At 40.4% G+C, this 18120-nt stretch overlaps 3 protein-coding genes across 4 annotated transcripts; 1 reads left to right on the plus strand and 2 right to left on the minus strand.

Moving 5' to 3' along the window:
* Window positions 1-104: 104 nt before the first annotated feature.
* ess2 (ess-2 splicing factor homolog) lies at window positions 105-5713 on the minus strand. The gene is made up of 10 exons (XM_041960321.1): window positions 5348-5713; window positions 4602-4770; window positions 4321-4404; window positions 4000-4169; window positions 3676-3793; window positions 3420-3553; window positions 3189-3291; window positions 2973-3082; window positions 2768-2883; window positions 105-2578 (listed from the first exon to the last, which is right to left on the minus strand). The coding sequence occupies exons 1-10, from the start codon at window positions 5492-5494 to the stop codon at window positions 2302-2304; spliced, it is 1428 nt and encodes a 475-aa protein (XP_041816255.1). The 5' UTR covers window positions 5495-5713; the 3' UTR covers window positions 105-2301.
* Window positions 5714-10708: 4995 nt separating this feature from the next.
* On the plus strand, window positions 10709-14055 carry LOC121623501 (transcription factor Adf-1-like). The gene is made up of 2 exons (XM_041960786.1): window positions 10709-10859; window positions 12643-14055. Exons 1-2 carry the CDS (start codon window positions 10730-10732, stop codon window positions 13350-13352), a joined length of 840 nt encoding a protein of 279 aa, XP_041816720.1. The 5' UTR covers window positions 10709-10729; the 3' UTR covers window positions 13353-14055.
* Window positions 13660-17712, minus strand: rnf185 (ring finger protein 185). 2 transcript variants are annotated; one of them, XM_041960788.1, is made up of 6 exons: window positions 17126-17712; window positions 16184-16202; window positions 15938-16050; window positions 15672-15726; window positions 15135-15252; window positions 13660-15040 (listed from the first exon to the last, which is right to left on the minus strand). In XM_041960788.1, the coding sequence occupies exons 1-6, from the start codon at window positions 17302-17304 to the stop codon at window positions 14946-14948; spliced, it is 579 nt and encodes a 192-aa protein (XP_041816722.1). In that variant the 5' UTR covers window positions 17305-17712; the 3' UTR covers window positions 13660-14945. The 2 variants fall into 2 exon arrangements, with proteins under 2 accessions (XP_041816722.1, XP_041816721.1); XM_041960787.1 differs by having other exon boundaries at window positions 13660-15043; window positions 17126-17709.
* Window positions 17713-18120: the final 408 nt, after the last annotated feature.

The raw sequence follows: 18120 nt of genomic DNA on the forward strand, positions 1-18120 counted from the left end.
TTCTGCTATTTTATTCTATATCTGTGATATCGAACTACATTCTGTTATTCTATGAGATGATCATACGTGTGTAGTGTTGATGTCCTGTGAAAACCATGTATTGCTAAAGTCAACTTTTTTTTTAATCAGCTCAGAAAAACAGCCTGTTTTCATCTTTGTGACAAAGCACTTTCCAGCTAAACCAAGAGGTTTTTAAATATCTTCATATTATTTTAAGGAGAATTTTCTCAACTCGTAAAGGAACACTTCTTCAATCCTTATCACTATATTGACATGTATGATTCAAGTGAATAACTTACAGTGAGAGACATGCTGTTTTCACTTAGAGACAATTTTTTCACCGAGGAGTACGGAGGATTGATAGAGAGTAACGACAATCACCTGAAGCTCAATCTCAGCAAAACCAATCAGCCTGTGCTGGACTACAATGCTTCAAATATGGATGATGCAGCAACAAAGCTACAAATTGTAAAACATGGATGATTCACACACATCTTCAACCCAGCAGCACAGAAGATCTATACAATCACCACAGATTCAAGGTGGATACCCAAGATTGTCACCAATTCAGTATCTGACCAAGTGTGAAGCATGGTCACAATCTCCCCTTCTGTTCCTGAGTTATGGTGTTGAATAATGGCAAGAAAAGTGCTTTTGCAGAACATTATTTCTCAGTGATGTTGACCTTTGGCCTTTTGGGTAAAAAATGTCATCACTTCTTTATTTTATCCTATATGACATTTGTGTTAATTTTTTGTCAGAATTAGCTTATGAATTCTTATGGTCAAAAATGTTTGTGTGATCACAGTGACCTTTGACCACAAACACTAATAAATTATTGAGTCCAAGTGAATGTTTGTGAGACATCTGAAGAAATTCCCTCAAGTCATTCCTGCGATATCACGTTCAGAATGGGATGGACGGACAGCGGACATAGCACCAAATTGGGAGATGCATGGTTTTCACTGGACAGGATAGGTATGAAAAATTGTGATCTGAAATGTATCTAGTTACTAAAGCTGCCATAGAAATGTGGAGTAGAAAGTAAAATATTTCCCTGTGAGATGTAGTGGAATGAAAGTATAATGAAATAGAAATATTAAGTAAATGTACCCTGAATTTGTACTTAAGTACAGTACTTGAGTAAATGTTCTGTTCACCACTGAAGTACAGCTAAAGTTATGCATATATGGGCACGTGTGAATTGTTTTAAGTCGGACGTTAGAAAATACACACCTATCTTTTAACAACTTTTGTGACAGGACCCAAGTCAAACATTTTCTTACAAGAACCTGATAAACATCCATATTAACCAGTCACTGTATGTAAGTGGACCCACTCCTGGATAACACGCCTGGTTATGAAAACACTCACTATGACTCCCCAGAAAAGATGAAATTGTAAATCAAGCTGTAAGCGTATGTGCCAGCTTACACACATAAAAGGACAACAAATTTCATAATAAATCTGGCCTTAGGGGACCCTGTAACCTCTAATGCTCCAAGAAACAGACAGAGGGCATGTTGGAGTATTTCTGGCTATTTCTGCAGAGCAGTATGACTAGGCCTGTACATTTAAAGCTTGCTTAAAAAAAAGTTGTAAAAGATATTACTGTTCTACAACCAGCAGGAGGTAGAACAGAACTACTGACAAAGACGTCATCTGGTGATACATGGTTTTATATTTTTTTGCAGACAATCTGTAGCGACAAATTTCCAATTTAATTATAGAGTTTAAGACAAAGATTAGTGGGTGCTTAAGTTTTTTTTTCAACTTTAAATGAAGAAGATGTAGGGCAAAAAGAAACATCCATCATTTACACTGGCGTATGAGTGAGCTAACCTGTATGTTTTCTCCATTTGTAACACCAACACAAAAGACGGAAATTGGGGAAACCTGTCATTTGTGAAGCAGGGACAAACACTGAAATGTCATAGCAGCATTTATGGAGAGCTGTGTTTAAACTACTGAATTAAGCATGTGCTGCTGGGCCTGTGTCTGTACAAAAATCTATAAAACCTTGCATTTGGGATAAAACAAAATATAAAAAATGTACAATAAACGAGTGATTAAATAGAATTTGGAACTAAAATGTATTTCGCAGGGATCTCCACTGAAACATTTGTGCAAAAAATGTAACAAATAAATCCATAAAGATTTTAACATTTCTTTATCCAGTCATCCAGCTGAAAGATGTGCTCTCAAATGTGAGACAACTGTGTTCTGGAGAGTTTATAACCGAGTTCTCTCATTATAACAAGTCTGTTTTGTACAATCCAAGCAGAGAACAGCTTCTCTTACTTAGAAAAAGTCTGAGGCTTTCCGTCTCTTGGGAAGTTGCAGCAGATTGTCTGTGAGTGACGTAAGGTCCTGAGAGCTCGGCGTCTTGGCTTTGTTTGGTGTCGGCGTTCCTGAGGGGGTGGATGGGCCGAAGGGAGACTTGCAGCCAGCGACTCTATGTGAGGGCGATGGGGTGTAACTTGCTCGAAGCGCTTTGTCCGTGTATTTGCTAGATGTCCGATTTACAAGTCTCTGCAGTGCAGGGGTGAGGGCTGGGCTCAGGCCTTTAGGTGTAAGACTGCAACACAAAGGTTGATGTGGTCAGTTAGTTTAGAATAGTGGCAAATCATTCAATACTGCACATACAAGGAAGAAGTCTAAATAATCAAGTATTTTAGATCAACTATTCCTTTCAAAGACAGGGGTTGACAGGTGTTACATGTAGAAGTAGATATAATCAGGAGCACAGAAGGTCAAATGTCTTTACCTTGCGAGGTTCTCTGTGACCTTTCGCAATGCTTCCTGTTTCTTTGCACGGTTTTTAGCGGCAGCTTCATTAGCCATCTTTAAACCCAGCCTCTCTCGTCTTCCCGGCTCTGGAATCTTTAACAAAAATTATAATTAATATTAAATGTCAACATTTTACAACTTAACAAATCATTAAAATCCAGCGAAGACTAAAGGTTCAGTGCCTTAAATGATGGGCCATGATTCCTCTCAACATATGGGGTGTCAGATCCATCCAGACGAAATGGGGTGCTCTCGATCTCACCCCAGGTCATCAAAGGTGACTCAGCTACACCTGAGTGGACAGAAACAGCCTTCAGAAATAACTCCAAATGTTTTTTAAGTCTATGTTTAGTTTCATCTGTGTCAAGACTGATATTATGACCCCTAGACCCACTTACCAGGTGCAGGAGAAGGCATTGATTCAAAACCATATCCATTCACTGTTGGGGATTCATGTGGGATGAGCTCTTTCCCATCGGGACCTACTTTACCCTGTTTGAACTGGACAGAAAATGTGATACATCAGCCATTTCATTCATCTGCATAATAGAATACCATGCAGAGACAATTCATTCACAAGTGAGGGGCACTTATTTCTGGTTTTCATTTATCATTCTCCAAACATTTACCTGTGCATTGAGGGCCGCAGCCTGCTGAATCTGGCTTTTGTTGAGAGCTTTGCTGAATGGGTCTCTAGTAAAGCGCGTGTTCTTGTGCACTACCTCCCGTGGCTTCTTAAATAATGCATCATCATCTTTAACACCTGTTTTGAAGAAATAATTACAATGTGAAAGCCCATGAAATTCACTTTTACTCTCACAGACTCTTTACTTTCACCCTCGCCTTCAATTGAGATTTATGTCAATCCAAGTTTGGTCTTCTTACCCTCTGGATAATACATCAAGGCATTCTTCGCTTTGTACTCCCATGTCTCAAGTCCAGCTTTGACACATTCAAGTGCTGCTTTCTCTACTGATGGTAAGGCAAGGTTCTCCTCATGTCGCTGAAAAATACGTTGTTAAGTAAATGTTAAATATTTAACATGTAGTAAAGGGCTGCACCAATATTTTAACAATCCTGTCTGAATGATCATCTGCCACTGCAAACAAAACCAAAGATGTGGCTTCTAATTCTATGATCAGCACTCCTGTAAACCAAGTTTTATTTACATTGAATCTAAGTAAAGATTTTAACTCTATACATACGCACCTGCTTGAATTCAGCCTCAGCTTCATATAACCAGGAATGCTTCAGCTTCTCCTTGTCTTTTGCCAGATCCATTATGTGCTCAAATGATGCATTATCCTCACTGGTATTTTTAGCAAGGAAACGATCCAGACAGGGCAGCTCTTTCTCTTCTTTGTCATAATCCTTGCTCTCTATGAACACAATATCGATAGACATAGAGTAAAACTTCTGTTTACCATTTGGAAGTCCAGTATTACTGCCAAACATGATATATGGACATAACAGAACACAGGACATTATGTTCTGTTATCTGCTCTTCATCTTAAAAAAAAAGATACTTACCACCATCTAAACCTTTACTGCCATGAGTGGAGGACGGAGAGCCTGAGTGGCCCACTGGTGTCTCAAAACTAGCTGGAGTCACATCTTAGGTGCAAAGAGAATGAAGGAAAAACAGGTGTTAAGTGTAGTCAGACTAAATATATGGTGAAAACAATTTGTGTCTGTCATGGTACATTGTCACTTTATTGACATACAGAAGCCAAACAGACACAGACTCTAATTTTGTAAAAAATGTGTAAATGTGTAATATGTTGTTCAGTTTCACTAATCGCATTACTCACAGGGTGCAGAAGACCGTGGTGTTGATTTTGTCAAAGATGATCCATATCGGATGGATATCTCTCTCATTCTCTCTAAGTCACCAGTTTCCTCTGCGTCAAGATAGTCCTTCTGCGCTTGCAATTTAGTCACATCTGGGAAGAAGTCCCTCTGGATGATCTTCTCTAAACTCTGTTCGAGGTAGACAGGAAGGCACACATGACTTTGTGAAAGGGAAGATGATGACATGTTCTTTGTTATTATACAACAACAACAGACAACTACAGACTACTATATAATTACCATGCATTTCTCAGGCAAGTTTTACTTTATTTAATCTGGTATATTCACTTGCCTTGCTAATAACCAGAACAACTCAGGATGGTAGAGATGCAAGCAAATGATATTAAACGACAGTCTTACAATTGCCCAAATCCTTGACCACATCTAGTCTTTTCTCATACCATGCTGTGAATCCTACGCTCACTATGACTCCCTGCTAAAATTATTCCTTACACAAGCAGGAGGCGGGGTGCGTCTGATTTGAAACGTCACTTCTTCGCAAGCTAATGGCATTTCTCCTATAATTTAAATACTTAATCCCTGATAACAAAACACACAGCTCTCAGCACCAAAATTAATGTTCGTTAAACTAGTTAAGTGATTATCACATTATACAGTTCCATTGGTGGAATTACCGAGCTAACACAGCACTGCTGTTATGTTGTCTGGTGACTAACTTACCGACAGCCTTTCAGCTAACACTTACCTCAATGTACTCCTCTTCATCGAGGACCTTCCTATTTAGCTTCTCCTTGTCCACCTCCTCGGGTTGTTTCAAGAGAGCAACTGTTGTGACCGCTGCAGGGACGAGAGTCCCGGAGAGCGATTTCCTCACGCTGGCACTGCCCTCCATTGTGGACCCTGTTAGCCTCTCAGGCTAATGGCTGAAGGCTAACTGCTCTCCTTCTACGATAAACACCGAAAGAATCGAAACGGAAGGTGGCTTCTGTACTTGGGAAACACCGACTAAGTATTTCACGCACTAAGTATGTAGCTATACATTTAAAAAGGTATGAACGTCACTAATTGTAACAAGTTCGCTAGCTTACTAGTTACCATAGGCTACCTTCGGCACGGCGTACAAACAACGTCAGACGTACAGGATCTGAATCGTTACGTCACCGGAAGTTTACCGCCTCTCAGGAAATTTCCAGTGTAAAAAAAGAACGAAAAAAAAACACTTCAATTATAATCATAAATAATAATCATCCATTTAGATATGTGTGAAGTTATCTATGAAGGACGAATTAGAGACGAGTTAACGTTTACTATAACCAAAACATAAATAAATGTGTTCTACAGTATAATCATAATATTTTTGTAAAAAGTTTTACTATGTTCTCCTCACTTGTGAATGCATTTACAGACATTATCCTCCGTGATTATAATGTAAACTCTTTAACAAAAGCTATTCTGAATGTATAGCATTTAAACAAATACTACTGCTACTACTAATAATAATAATAATATAAAAACAACAACAGCAATAATATGTTCTTTATTTAAATTACTAAAGAGTTTCATTCTGATTCCTGTTATCTGCCCACCTATTGAATAAATGTGAAGATCTTTGAGATGAAATTAGAAAGTTACTAAATAGCCTAAACATAAAACTGTACTGAAGAGTTTTTGAGCTAAAAGGAGAAGATATTTAAATAACATGACATATTTCAATTCTTATTGGACACGTTCACTGCATGTCAGCTTTTGAATTGGTATGACACTTCAACTTGCATGTGTGGATGTTCCTTCATCTCTGTCAAAAAAGCTTTATTTATTCTCAAGGACACTTTTTTTTACAATCTGTACAAACAATTCATTTTTAGATTCAAGGTTTAGCTTTCAGGGCTTAGTATTAGCATTTACTTTAAGCAAGTCTGTCTATCATGCACTCAGTCAATAAGACTAAATAGGCTACAAAACTGTCCACAGTGACACAACTTGACAGATGCAAAATGTTTGTCTGTGTTTTATATTTGATAACAATAGCAAGAAAAATCCCTTGTATTTATGTAATTCAAGTACACGCATGCACACACACGCACACACACACACACACATACACACACACACAAACGCACACAAACACACACACACACACACACACATTCTTCTTTAAATTCTGTGGTCCATATATAAAAAACAAACTTTAGTTTTCTGTCTTTCCCACACCAAATGATAGTCTTTTCTGGCGCCTCCACTTTGCTCTTCGGTTTTTAAACCATACCTATGGCCAGAAAAAAGTTCAGGGTATTTAGTTTATTGTTTCAGAACACACTGTGCTTATATTATTTGGCAACTTGTGTATTCACATTCAAATAAACAGGACAGCATTAGACATCATAATCAGCACATGCATATAGTTAGAACACCATGAATTGACTATAACTTAAGTAATATTCAGTGCTATCTCAGTTGGAGCAGAAACTAATCTAAGGCTGAATCTCTGTGAAAACAGGACTATTATTTGTTGAAAGGCTGAATGTGACGCCACAGTCTTACCTCTACTCTTTCCTCTCTTAAGTGTGTGCGCTGTGCTAGTTTCTCCCTCATGTTCACATCTGGATACTGGTTCTGCAGGAACAGCTCCTCCAGAGCATCCAGCTGCTCCTCTGTGAAAATAGTGCGGTGACGCCTGGTTCGCCTCTGCACCTGACCGGGTGTCTGCGCCTCTCTGTGAGCACCCCCCTGCCTGCACGGCTCCGTGAGCATCGCTGGGGGCCATCCGTACTGACAGGCTGCAGGGAGGAGATCTGATTTTGGGTCAGTGAGCAAAGTGTTACCGAAGTCAAAACCAGTTTAAAACATGCATCAGCAGAGGCGACTCTTCTCATGAAGAGAATGGGTTTGGTCTTACCTTCGTGAATGAAATCAGTCTGGAATATGTCTCCACAGTGGGAGCAGTAGTAGCAGCACAGGCAGGCACGATGAACAGTCTCTGTCTGGCCTCCAGCAGGACTCACTGCCCTCTCTTTTAGTCCAGCACCACTTGTTCCACATGACCGTCCGTCTCCGTGACTGTTTGGATATTTGCTCAGTATGTTCTCAATAGTGAAAGGCAACTTTTGTCTCTCCACCCCGATCAGTCCGTCCATCTCCAAAGAAATTCCAGTGAAACGCAAGCAGTGATGATCACGGGATATTGACACACAACACTTTTCAGTAGTTCAGGCTCAACTGCTCTTCTGCTTCTCCTCTCTCTACAACAGCGTGTCAGGCCCTTATAGTGAAATTGGGAGGCAAAAAAAATAGTAAAACTATAATCCCCCCTATGGACCAGACACATAAAACGGTTGAAACTTAATTCCTAGCTAATCTGGCCAGTTTTGTGAAGAGGTTAGGGAGGACGGCAGATTCAGTTAATCTTGCTTCATTCCTTTCTCTAAAAGAAATCAGATTTCACTGCATAAAATGAGAAGTGGAGAGCTCCTAAGATCCTTATTGTTGAGGTTTTAGAGAAAAGGGGATTGCTTGGTATTAGAAACCTGGATTTAAAGACGAACGTTTTTGGTGTGGCCAGAGCCTTGTGTATGCTGAATCTGAGGATTAGCTCTTAAATTTATTTCATAATGTCACCTTCCTATTTAGCTTTATCAACAAATGATCTTATGCATATTAGAAGATGTATTCAGTAGCGCCCACAACAACAATGCATAATAATTGCACACAGTAATTAGGCATTGGTAGATGAACAAATGACTCATCTTGCCAGTGACGTGTGGTGGCACTAATAGATTTGTATGTTTTATTCAAAATACAAATGGCAAGAGTGAATTCAGAGAAAACAGTCCCTCCCTGTGGTTTGTATTCTCAGCCATGCATCATGTGTCTTATCTGTGTGCTGCAGTCTTTCACTCTCACTTCTCTGACAATGTGCACAGCTGAGGTAAAGCTATTACAGGTTAAATTCCCCCCCACCCCAACAAATCCTGTGATTTCATACAAGGCAATACACCTTTTTTTTAACCAGAGAATTAATGGATTTCCACAATCTGTCTTAAGCTCCTCGTATAAGGGCTTTTGAAAACAGATAACAATAAACACCATCCCATCCCTTTCACTTGGGTTTAATAGCACCCAGACTGTTGATGTATAGTTTGCGGAGCATGTGAGATAGCTATCTGCAGTTATTGTGGCTCTCAATAGAAGGAATTGTCCCACTTCCACATTGGTTCAAACAGTTCAAAATTCATTACCGGGGATTAGAATGATAAAGGTTCATTTTGTTGTTGTAAGAGCAATATTTGGTTCAAGAAGGTAAAGTAAAGAAAAGCCAGCACCGCCCCTAGGCTGAAACAGTTTTTCTAGATTTTTAAGGAGCTGCTTGGATCGCTTGCTTCAGTTTAAAGTGATTTTTTACCTGGAAATGTTACCGACATCAGAAATGGGTCCATTCAACATTTTACAAGGCCCACTTCTACTCTTCAAAGACACAAGCAGGAGTGACATATAAGGGAGGGAATGGAGAACTCTGATTTATTTTATTCTCTCATACTCCAGAAAAAAAAGTCAACCAAACATCAGTTCAGATAGTGACAAAAAACATGTCAACATTAGTCAGAGGCTGAAAAGAGATTATAATTGCTTCCCCGCCTCATCAAGTTGTGATGCTGCATTCAGAAGACAGTAATTCTGGAAAATATTACATGATTTTGATGAAGAATGAAGTCATTGTTCTGATTGTGCTCATTCTTATATAATTAAACAGCAGATCAATAGAATTTAAAACATGAATGATAAAGAGCACAAATCAAATCAATACAACTCAGACAGGAAACACTGGATCACAAATACACCCACACGCTGACTGTTGATAAATGAGCAGAGAGCTCCACATGGCAGCAGACCATTCACGTGTGAAAAAGCTCAGTGTCTCTGTCCGCTGTTGGACCGGGGCCCAAAACCTCCTGGGGAATCAGAGATTGCAGCTGTGTGACCAGGAAATGCAGAGGATCAGCCTCCCTCTCTGTGTTTGCTCCTGACTTGCTTGCATGTGAGCTTGTGCAGGCAAAATGCAGAAACTGTTCAGGGCTCAGAAAACACTTGTCAGATTGTGATACCCTGGGGACTCGAGAGGAAAAAAGAAAAACGCTTTGTGTTTGCAGAAACTACATATCTAATATCTGTACAAATATGAATATTATGTTACCCCCTCCTTTTTTTCTCATATGTTTTCACTGGAATCTGAAAATGAGCTCTGGGATCTTGTGTCACACTGCAGGCTTTCTCACTAAGGTGGTGTTGAACTCTTAAAGGCCATATATTTTTATTATTTTATAAATATTTCAAACCGACTTAATTACTGCAACACACTATTTACTGGCCTCCCGAAAAAACAAACAAAAAAACAAACAAAAAACACTGAGAGACTTCAGCTCATTCAAAACTCTGCAGCTCAGCTGGAGAGGAGGGAGCACATTAGTCCAGTTTGTGCTGCTCTGCACTGGCTTCTTGTAGCTTTCAGAATATTGTATCATCATAAAAAATAAATCATGTTAAGCTGAGTGTCAGGTGTGAAAAGTACCATACAAGTAAAGTTTATTATGATGATTATTACTATTATTATTAAAGTGTGTTTATGCTACAGAAAACCGAAATGTACAGTGTACTGAATAGTTGTACTCATACAGATATTTTTTGCAGGAAGGGTACTGTATTTAAATCCCTCAGGACAAAGACAGACTGTCCCTCTCAAATGCCAACACCAATATTTATGCAATCATAAGTTTTGACATTTTGACAAAAACATTTTATTTGGGCTTGTGCACAAAAAGCCTAATCATGATGACCCCAGATATTTATGTTGGGACCTCAGGTTGCTGCCCACATAAGCCGAAATGACCCCTTCCCCTGACATACTATAGCACAATATGCATCGACCTCAGCAGAGCAGGGCAGGACAACCCTGAGTCGTGCGCCCCCCTGTGACTAAAGACTACAATGCCCACCTTTGAACGGCAGAGCGACACAGCGCGGCAGGCAGCCCGCCACTCGCGATAACTCGCGTTGGGGCAGCAGCTGGGCGGAAAAGGCGGGAGAAGGCTGCCGCTTCCGCGTACGCGCAGCACAGACACAACAGTGGGGCAAAATGGACGATAAGTTAATATTGGCTGTATTTAATTATCCAGAGCTTTACAATGTCACTTTGCCGAATTACCGCTGCACAGAAAGTCGGGCAAATGCCTGGAAAAACATCAGTAGCGTACTGGGTCTCCCATGTGAGTGCTTGATTGTTTTTTTTTTTGTTTTATCACAAGTTTACAGCCAGTTATTATTTGCTTAGCCGTTGTTGGACGCGGACGACTAAACAGACATAAATTAGAAAACACAACGTGTTTCTGGGAGATGGTGGTAGTTCACGTGTCCGTTGCAGGCGTTTTGTATCTTTTTATTTTTTTATCCGCGCGAGTACACCGCGGTGGTGTGGTTAGTCGCGCGCACCGTGCTAGCGGTAGCAGCCGCAGCTCGCACGCCGTAGGCCGCGCTGCGCAGAACGGCACGGTCCAGCTCCGCCACTGCGCCGCCAGCCGCGTGTCCAACACGGCACGGCGGAGGAGGAAACATGCTCAGCGGCACGGACTCGCTGTATTTACCGAGCCGCGTGCTTTTTCGTCTCGCACGTTAACTGCGCGAGCGCCATTAAAGCGAAAGCCTCTCGAAGTCTCGTGGAAGCGTCGCCGGCACCAGCGGCAGGGTGTGCTGGATAAAACATGTCGGAGCCAGGGGACGGAGGGCCCCCGGTCTGAGATGTCATCAGGTGCACGGAGTGATGGTCAGTGATGGGGCGGCATGAACTAACCATGACCTCCAGACGTGTCGTAAAAAAGACGAACATAAAGTAAAACCAGCGCGCTTTAGCCTTTCTTCGTGTAACTTTTTAAACACTTTAAATTATAAACTAATAATTTACTTTAATTTTCACATAAAGTAGTGTTTTGCAATATAATAATACCACATGATCTACTGTACATACATTATACACTCCCTACTTAATTAGATACACCTGTAGAATGAATAGCCAATAGAGACAGCCACTAATTCTCCATTCGGGAAGATTATAGTTATGTTCTGATTTGTCTGGTCGCTGTGTTATTCACAGTTCACAAGCAACATTAGAGCTGGAGCCATTAGTTGACTAATGTGTTGACAGAAAATTAATCGGCAGTTATGATTATCAGTTGATAATTTAAGTCATTATCAAGGCAAAACAACATTTCTTTGTTTCAACTTCTCAGTTGTGAAGATTTGCTGATTTTCTTTGTCTCACAGTCTAGTAAATTGAATATATTTAGATTTTGGACTATAAAAAAAGCAATTTGAAAATGTCACAGCAGACTTCAGGAACATATTTTTTCCACTAATATCTGACATTTTAGTAAATAAACAATGAATCCATTTACCCAAAAGCTGTAAAGGCACAGCTTTTATTTATTCCATCCTGGTGTATTACGTCCTAGCACAGACAAAACCAACCACCCTCCACAGAAAGCTGCAATTAGCCTGTGTGCAGCAGTGAATTAATTGATCACTGAGCAGTAATTTATCTGGGCCTGCGTCCCTCAGAGTTATGAACCTGAAGAACAGAGACCCAGCAGTACTATTTAATCCAAAAACCAAATATGAAGACCACTACAGCTGGCCATCATCATTTAACTGTCAAAACATCAACTTTAATATATCTGTCTGGTGAGGGCAGAAGAGCACCAGACATTTAGGTGTCTGTATCCAGCCAATCTAACACCTGTACAGCAGACTTCTCATCTGCAGAACATGTTAGGGAATATAATCTTAGGATTTTTTTGTAGTCACATTGTTCAAAAACTGGTCAGTTTTCTTTAGTGGATGTGCAGGTTGCAGACTGCTTCATTGTTGTTGTCAACGATGAAGCAGTCAGTTATTTAGTCAACAATTATTTTCCCCTTATTCCTGTGCATTATTAGTAGAAATAGAGATTTTTATGTAGTTTTGTGCCCCTTACACTCTGATATTTTACTTTTCTAGCCGAGGAGTGTAAAAGAAAATGGAAGAACATGAGAGACAGGTACTTGAAGGAAGTCCGAATGGAGATCAAAAGCAAGAAGCAAGGAGAGATTATCCAGAGTAGGTGGAAATACAGACGACTCATGAATTTTATTGCACCCTTCACTGGCTCCAGAAGTGGAGTGGCAGACATGTGTGGCAACAATGACGATGACCACGACAATCCTGACGAGTCTGGCAGCGTGGAGGGAGAAAACGCATCGTCAGAGTCGGTCAAGACGGCCCAGTCCATCGTGAAGGTCCCTGTGAGTCAGCCTGACCTCAAACCCCAGGTGACTTTTGTGACGCAGCTCCCTCCATTGTCCCAAGACACACAGATGGCCCAGCTGGCTGTTCTGGCTAAAATGCCATCAGGCCCACAGATCGCCCCCAGCAGCAAAACCGGACGGAAACGGCGCCTAATGCAAGAGTCTCATTCACTGTCTTCCTCTCAAAGTGCATCATCCCCTACAAAATGGCTGGTCAAAGACAATGGCACCTCAGTTCCCAACAGGCCACGGGATGAGGATGAACTGTTCCTGCTGAGCTTTGTGCCCGCTCTGAAGCGGCTTGCTCCACAGAAAAGGTGTGAGACAAAAATAAAGATCCAGCAGATTATGTATGAAGCAGAGTTCAACATTGCACAGCCAGAATCTCAAGAGAAACAGACGGAACCAGAAACGCAGGACTAGGCCCAAGCCGACTTTTTCTTTTACTCTTTGTTCTGTTTTCTAAAAACCTCTTCCACAAAATGACAGAGATATCTATTTTTGCAGCACAAAGTGGTTGAGTTTGAAGTACATCCCGTTTTCATACAAAATAATCAACAATGACAAAAGACCTCACTCTACTTTTAAACACATCTCAGTATTGAGTAAACTGTTGAATTTTTCCACACCATTCTGGTTTGGTGTGTCTTGATTTGCATATGTATTGATAGATGAGTAAAGCTTATGGCCCCAGTAGATTGACACTTTAATAAAACGACAGACATACTTTGGTTAACATCTTTTATTTACATAGTTTTACTGTCAATAGAGTGAATTCACATTTAGAAATGATCAATCAACCAATCTTCATTTCAAGTCTGTAATAATCTACAGTATTTTACATTTAATTACAGTGAGAGAAAACTGAGTGAAAGAAAATTTGGAGAGGAACACTGTTTGATAAATTAATCTTTCAACTGTTTACATGCATCAACACATCTCTTTTAAATCTCATCTAAAATAAAGAGGAAATGTCTGATATTGCTTTGATTCCACAAAATGTGTATGATTTTGTTAAATTTTGCAGATGAGATGCACACTTCATAAGAGCGGGTACAGCGGGATAAAAGCAATAAACAACATTCTTAGTACATCAGTGAACAGAGAAACAACATGGAGGAGGCACATGCTAGTTTTCAGCACGCAACTTAGATACTTTGCAACAATAATGAAGAAAAAAAAATACAGGCCTGAATGAATAGGTCCTTTTACTGGAAGACATTTGACATGGCACAGTAGGAAATGCACAGATGTAAATAAAACAAATCTATGGCTCTCACCGTTATGACTTACAGGGCAAAGAGCCATTGTTAGTGTTATTAGCAACATCTGTGCTTTTCCTGCTACAGCAATAAGAGTAGGGCCAACTGACCCTTAATTAATTTTCAATAAAATATACCCTAAAAACATATAGGGTTCAACAGGCCAAATAAAGGTTGAAAAGAAATTGCCATACAAAACATGGGAGTGGAAGTGTGACTGAAGTTGATGAGCACAGAGTCCTGGTGGACTTAGTTTCTTTAGCAGAGAACAACTTCAAATACAATAAAAAACTGCAATACAAAAAAGAACACCAAGAATTATCTCCACTTTCTCATCTGACCTCCTTTGTGTCTGATGAAAAAAAATAACCAACAACTAAGAGACAGACAGATGTAGATATTTAAGGGGAAAGGTTGTATCGAACAGCATGAAGTTTGAAGCTGTTTGCTAATGGGGTTTTGGGCGAAGGAGAAATTTTGGCATGCTGCTTTGCAAACACTAAGCAACTGTGTTCATGAGTTATAACATTAGGAAACCAAGGTTATGTATGTGGTTCGCCTTGAAAGTTGTTATACTTGGATTACCACCGATATCGTTATTTTGGAAAAACCTACTTCATTCAAATCTCTTTGTGTCAAGGAGAGAAAGAAAAACACGGAACCAAAAAATATATTAAGGCAGAATCACATTGGTGCAAACCATTGAAGCGGTCAAATCTTATGGGTTGCCCCAAGATCTTGTCTTTCCATGCATTTATGCAATCAGCAGCCAAAACATGATCACAAGGGCGACAAACAGGAAGAGTCGAGACAGAAACTGTTCATCCATGTGCTGTGGTGTCCCAGGGGCTGCTGTTTGGGAAAGTGTTTAACAGAGGTTATTTGATATGTTGTTGGTAAAAGACACAGAATGGTCATGGTGAAGTGTGTAAGACATAAATACCTGGAGGAGGTCTTCCATCATTGATGTTAAAAGCCGTAGCAAAAATACCAAACGGAAAGGCACCAATTCCAAATGACATTTGGAAGCCCCCATCTCCAAAGCCAAACCCTTGAAAGCCCTGTGAAACATGGATTTCATCATTAACATGAAGACGTGTGTAGGTTCACTGTCCATCCATTTGTTCACAATATCTGTGTTACAGTTTGACACACAGCAAGTGAGATGTGATGCAACAGCCAGTGCAATTTGTGATCATTCTCAAGAGATGCCTCTGCACCTCAGCACTTAGCATCTAATAGATCCCACTGGGAACTGTCCTTTGTTAATGGATAAATCACAGGTTTACACTACAGCACCTACATCATCCTATGTAATAGTTTCATCATGAATGCATGCTATGCAATAGCTGGTGTTGCACTGAAAAACGACATCAAGCTGCCTAACATGCTTGGACCAAGACAGTATTGATCTGGCACAAAATCATGAAATCAGATACTTTGTTATTACCATGCAAGGATACTTGTGCATTGTACTTACACCACGGTTTTCTGGCTCAGGTCTTTGCCCTTGTGGTCGAGGGGGTGTTCTTTCTCTATAAAACAAAACCACAGTTTGTAAAAGCCCTCATCACACTGGTTTGCACTCTTTATATATTCATCACATGTTAGAAAAATGCTAATTTTACGTTTTTACGTTTTTACTGTAAATTGAACATATTTATCACTAGAGAATGCTGGGAATATTGTGATTACATGATACATGATGTTTAGAGTCAGTCTGTGACACTAAACTAAAGTACCCACCTGGGGTCTTGTTGACCTGTGCTTCCCCGTCCATATAAGGGGATAACTTTGTCTCTGCTGATACCAGCTTTACACACTGGACACACCTGTCTGTTGGGTCTGGTCTCCAACCACTGCATAATACAACGAGATATTATGGACCTGACTATCTGCATCAGGTAAACACCACCAATAACAATACACTCTCATTGACATTTGAAAAAAGTGAAAAAGGAGGAGGAGGAAGCAAAGGTGGGTTCAGCTTACCTGGTGCAAGCAAGGCCAACTGATCGAGAGGAGGTGCACAAGAAGATGAGAGTACAGGCAATGGGACAGGGAAGAGGTTTGATTAGCAAAATATGATTTGCGCCCTAGAACAACCTGACTCTGCAAAGTATACATTATTTACCAAAAAATGGCATCCATATATCATGTGTTCACAAATGAAAACAATTTATCACTTCACGTTTGAGTTCAGCTAATAAAGAAAGGGGGAAACAAGACTTAGGCTTCCTGCTTTGGGATTTATCTTCTATTAATGAGTAACTAATTTGGCACTGTCACCGGTGATAGCAGAGGCCTGACCTGACCTGTCCTGAGTGGACAGAAGTTGTATGTGAAGGGGGTGGGTCTGGCTACAGAGGCTAGAAAGTTTCTGAGGAACTGACCAAGATATCAGAATCAAAACATGTTTGCGTACACATATACTTTGTTCCACAACTTGCTCACGGATTGTATATACAGACTATACTTTTATATCATTAGGCATACACTTTCAAGCTTTATCATAGAAAGCTGGAAAAAGTAATGAAATTCCAGTTATGAACAACTATTCTTAACAAACATTGTTTTAATCCTAAAGAAACACTTTGACACAATATTACCAACAGTCTTTTACACCATTACTGTTAGAATAAAGATAATATGCAAATTTCACCAGTGGCTGACGGCTGTTAGATATCAGCCATCCAGCTGATGGTAGTAGGTAGTGGTGGTGTTTACACATGGTGGCTTGAAAAACTATAATAGGATGTATACCAATAAGACTGAGTATATGCAGTTCACCTCAATTTCAACAATATGAAAAGTAAGATAAGTTAGACTGGGCTGGATCTGGACTGCCCTCCACCTGCCTGTGGCCTGAATGCCTTGGCTGAGGTTTGTTATAATTCCAAACTGTTAACACAAATTACAGACAGCTGTTCTTACCAGAAGAGGTGTCCACACAGGCTGATCACTGCATCCTTGGCGGTGTCCAGACATATATTACACTCGAAAGTGCTATCCTGGTTGCCACTGTCGGCTGCAGTCGAGCTGCTGGATCCGGGACTTTGGTTTTCAGTGGTCGCAGCAGAGCCAGAGGCTGGCGGGGGCGCAGCGGTGGCCATTTAAAGATGGATCCGCTCAACGAGAGAGTACAGGTGGGGTGGCTCCGCTGGCACCCAGCTCTTTAAAATACGTACATAGGGAGGCCCAGTGGGTGCAGGGTTTTAGCTAGCTAAGGGGAGAAGGCGACAGACTGACCGCGACACAGAAAAACTCTCAAAAGAAGGAGTGAAACCGAGTGAAATTGACCGCGTGCTAGCTATCGTTAGCTTCCATATAAAAATCATTACCGAGTTGCTAACGGTAGCAAGCGAAGAAGACTGAGGCGAAATGACAGTTTTACTGTCTAGCCGATTAAAGTGTTAATCAGGGCTGTCGTTAAGAATGTTATTTACTTCTTGAGAGCAGAGAACTTCCGTGCAGGTGGTTGCATCACACACCCGCAGCACTGCTAACCGGTAGTAACGTTAGATCCTGGGGGAAGACAGGGGGCGTGGTTTACACACAGTAGTTACTTCCTGTCAGGTGCCTACATCAGCCAATCAAGCTTCAGTATCTTTTGAGACGTTTAAGCCTGCTTGCCTGGATTTTTTTGGCATCTGTGGTGCAGCGCAAAGAGCGGAAAACAAAACACCGACACATTACCATCTTATAAATGTGAAACATTTTAAGAAACACTTGTCTATTTAAACATCCAGACACACTGGGCAACATTATCATTCATTTGTACTAATGTTTTTGTCCACCTGGAGAATGTAAATCGAACCTATTAGCTCTGTTTTACGTTTCACCAACTTGAAGTCGGTAAAAAAAAAGTAAAACCCCAATATATTTTCTATTTTTACCTGCAAAGTCAGGTGATAATTTGTTACTACTCC

The sequence above is a fragment of the Chelmon rostratus genome, chromosome 19, assembly GCF_017976325.1.
Source record: "Chelmon rostratus isolate fCheRos1 chromosome 19, fCheRos1.pri, whole genome shotgun sequence".
NCBI classification, from domain to species: domain Eukaryota; kingdom Metazoa; phylum Chordata; class Actinopteri; order Chaetodontiformes; family Chaetodontidae; genus Chelmon; species Chelmon rostratus.

Coding starts and splice junctions, on each gene's coding strand:
- ess2 (XM_041960321.1), bottom strand. CDS start 5,494: ATGGAGGGCAGTGCCAGCGTGAGGAAATCGCTCTCCGGGACTCTCGTC. Junction 4,771..5,347: donor ATGAAGAGGAGTACATTGAG/GTAAGTGTTAGC, acceptor TACCTCGAACAG/AGTTTAGAGAAGATCATCCA. Junction 3,292..3,419: donor CTGCGGCCCTCAATGCACAG/GTAAATGTTTGG, acceptor TTTTCTGTCCAG/TTCAAACAGGGTAAAGTAGG.
- LOC121623501 (XM_041960786.1), top strand. CDS start 10,730: ATGGACGATAAGTTAATATTGGCTGTATTTAATTATCCAGAGCTTTAC. Junction 10,860..12,642: donor TAGCGTACTGGGTCTCCCAT/GTGAGTGCTTGA, acceptor TTACTTTTCTAG/CCGAGGAGTGTAAAAGAAAA.
- rnf185 (XM_041960787.1), bottom strand. CDS start 17,304: ATGGCCACCGCTGCGCCCCCGCCAGCCTCTGGCTCTGCTGCGACCACT. Junction 15,727..15,937: donor ACAGGTCAACAAGACCCCAG/GTGGGTACTTTA, acceptor TTTGTTTTATAG/AGAAAGAACACCCCCTCGAC. Junction 15,044..15,134: donor TGATGGAAGACCTCCTCCAG/GTATTTATGTCT, acceptor TTTCCCAAACAG/CAGCCCCTGGGACACCACAG.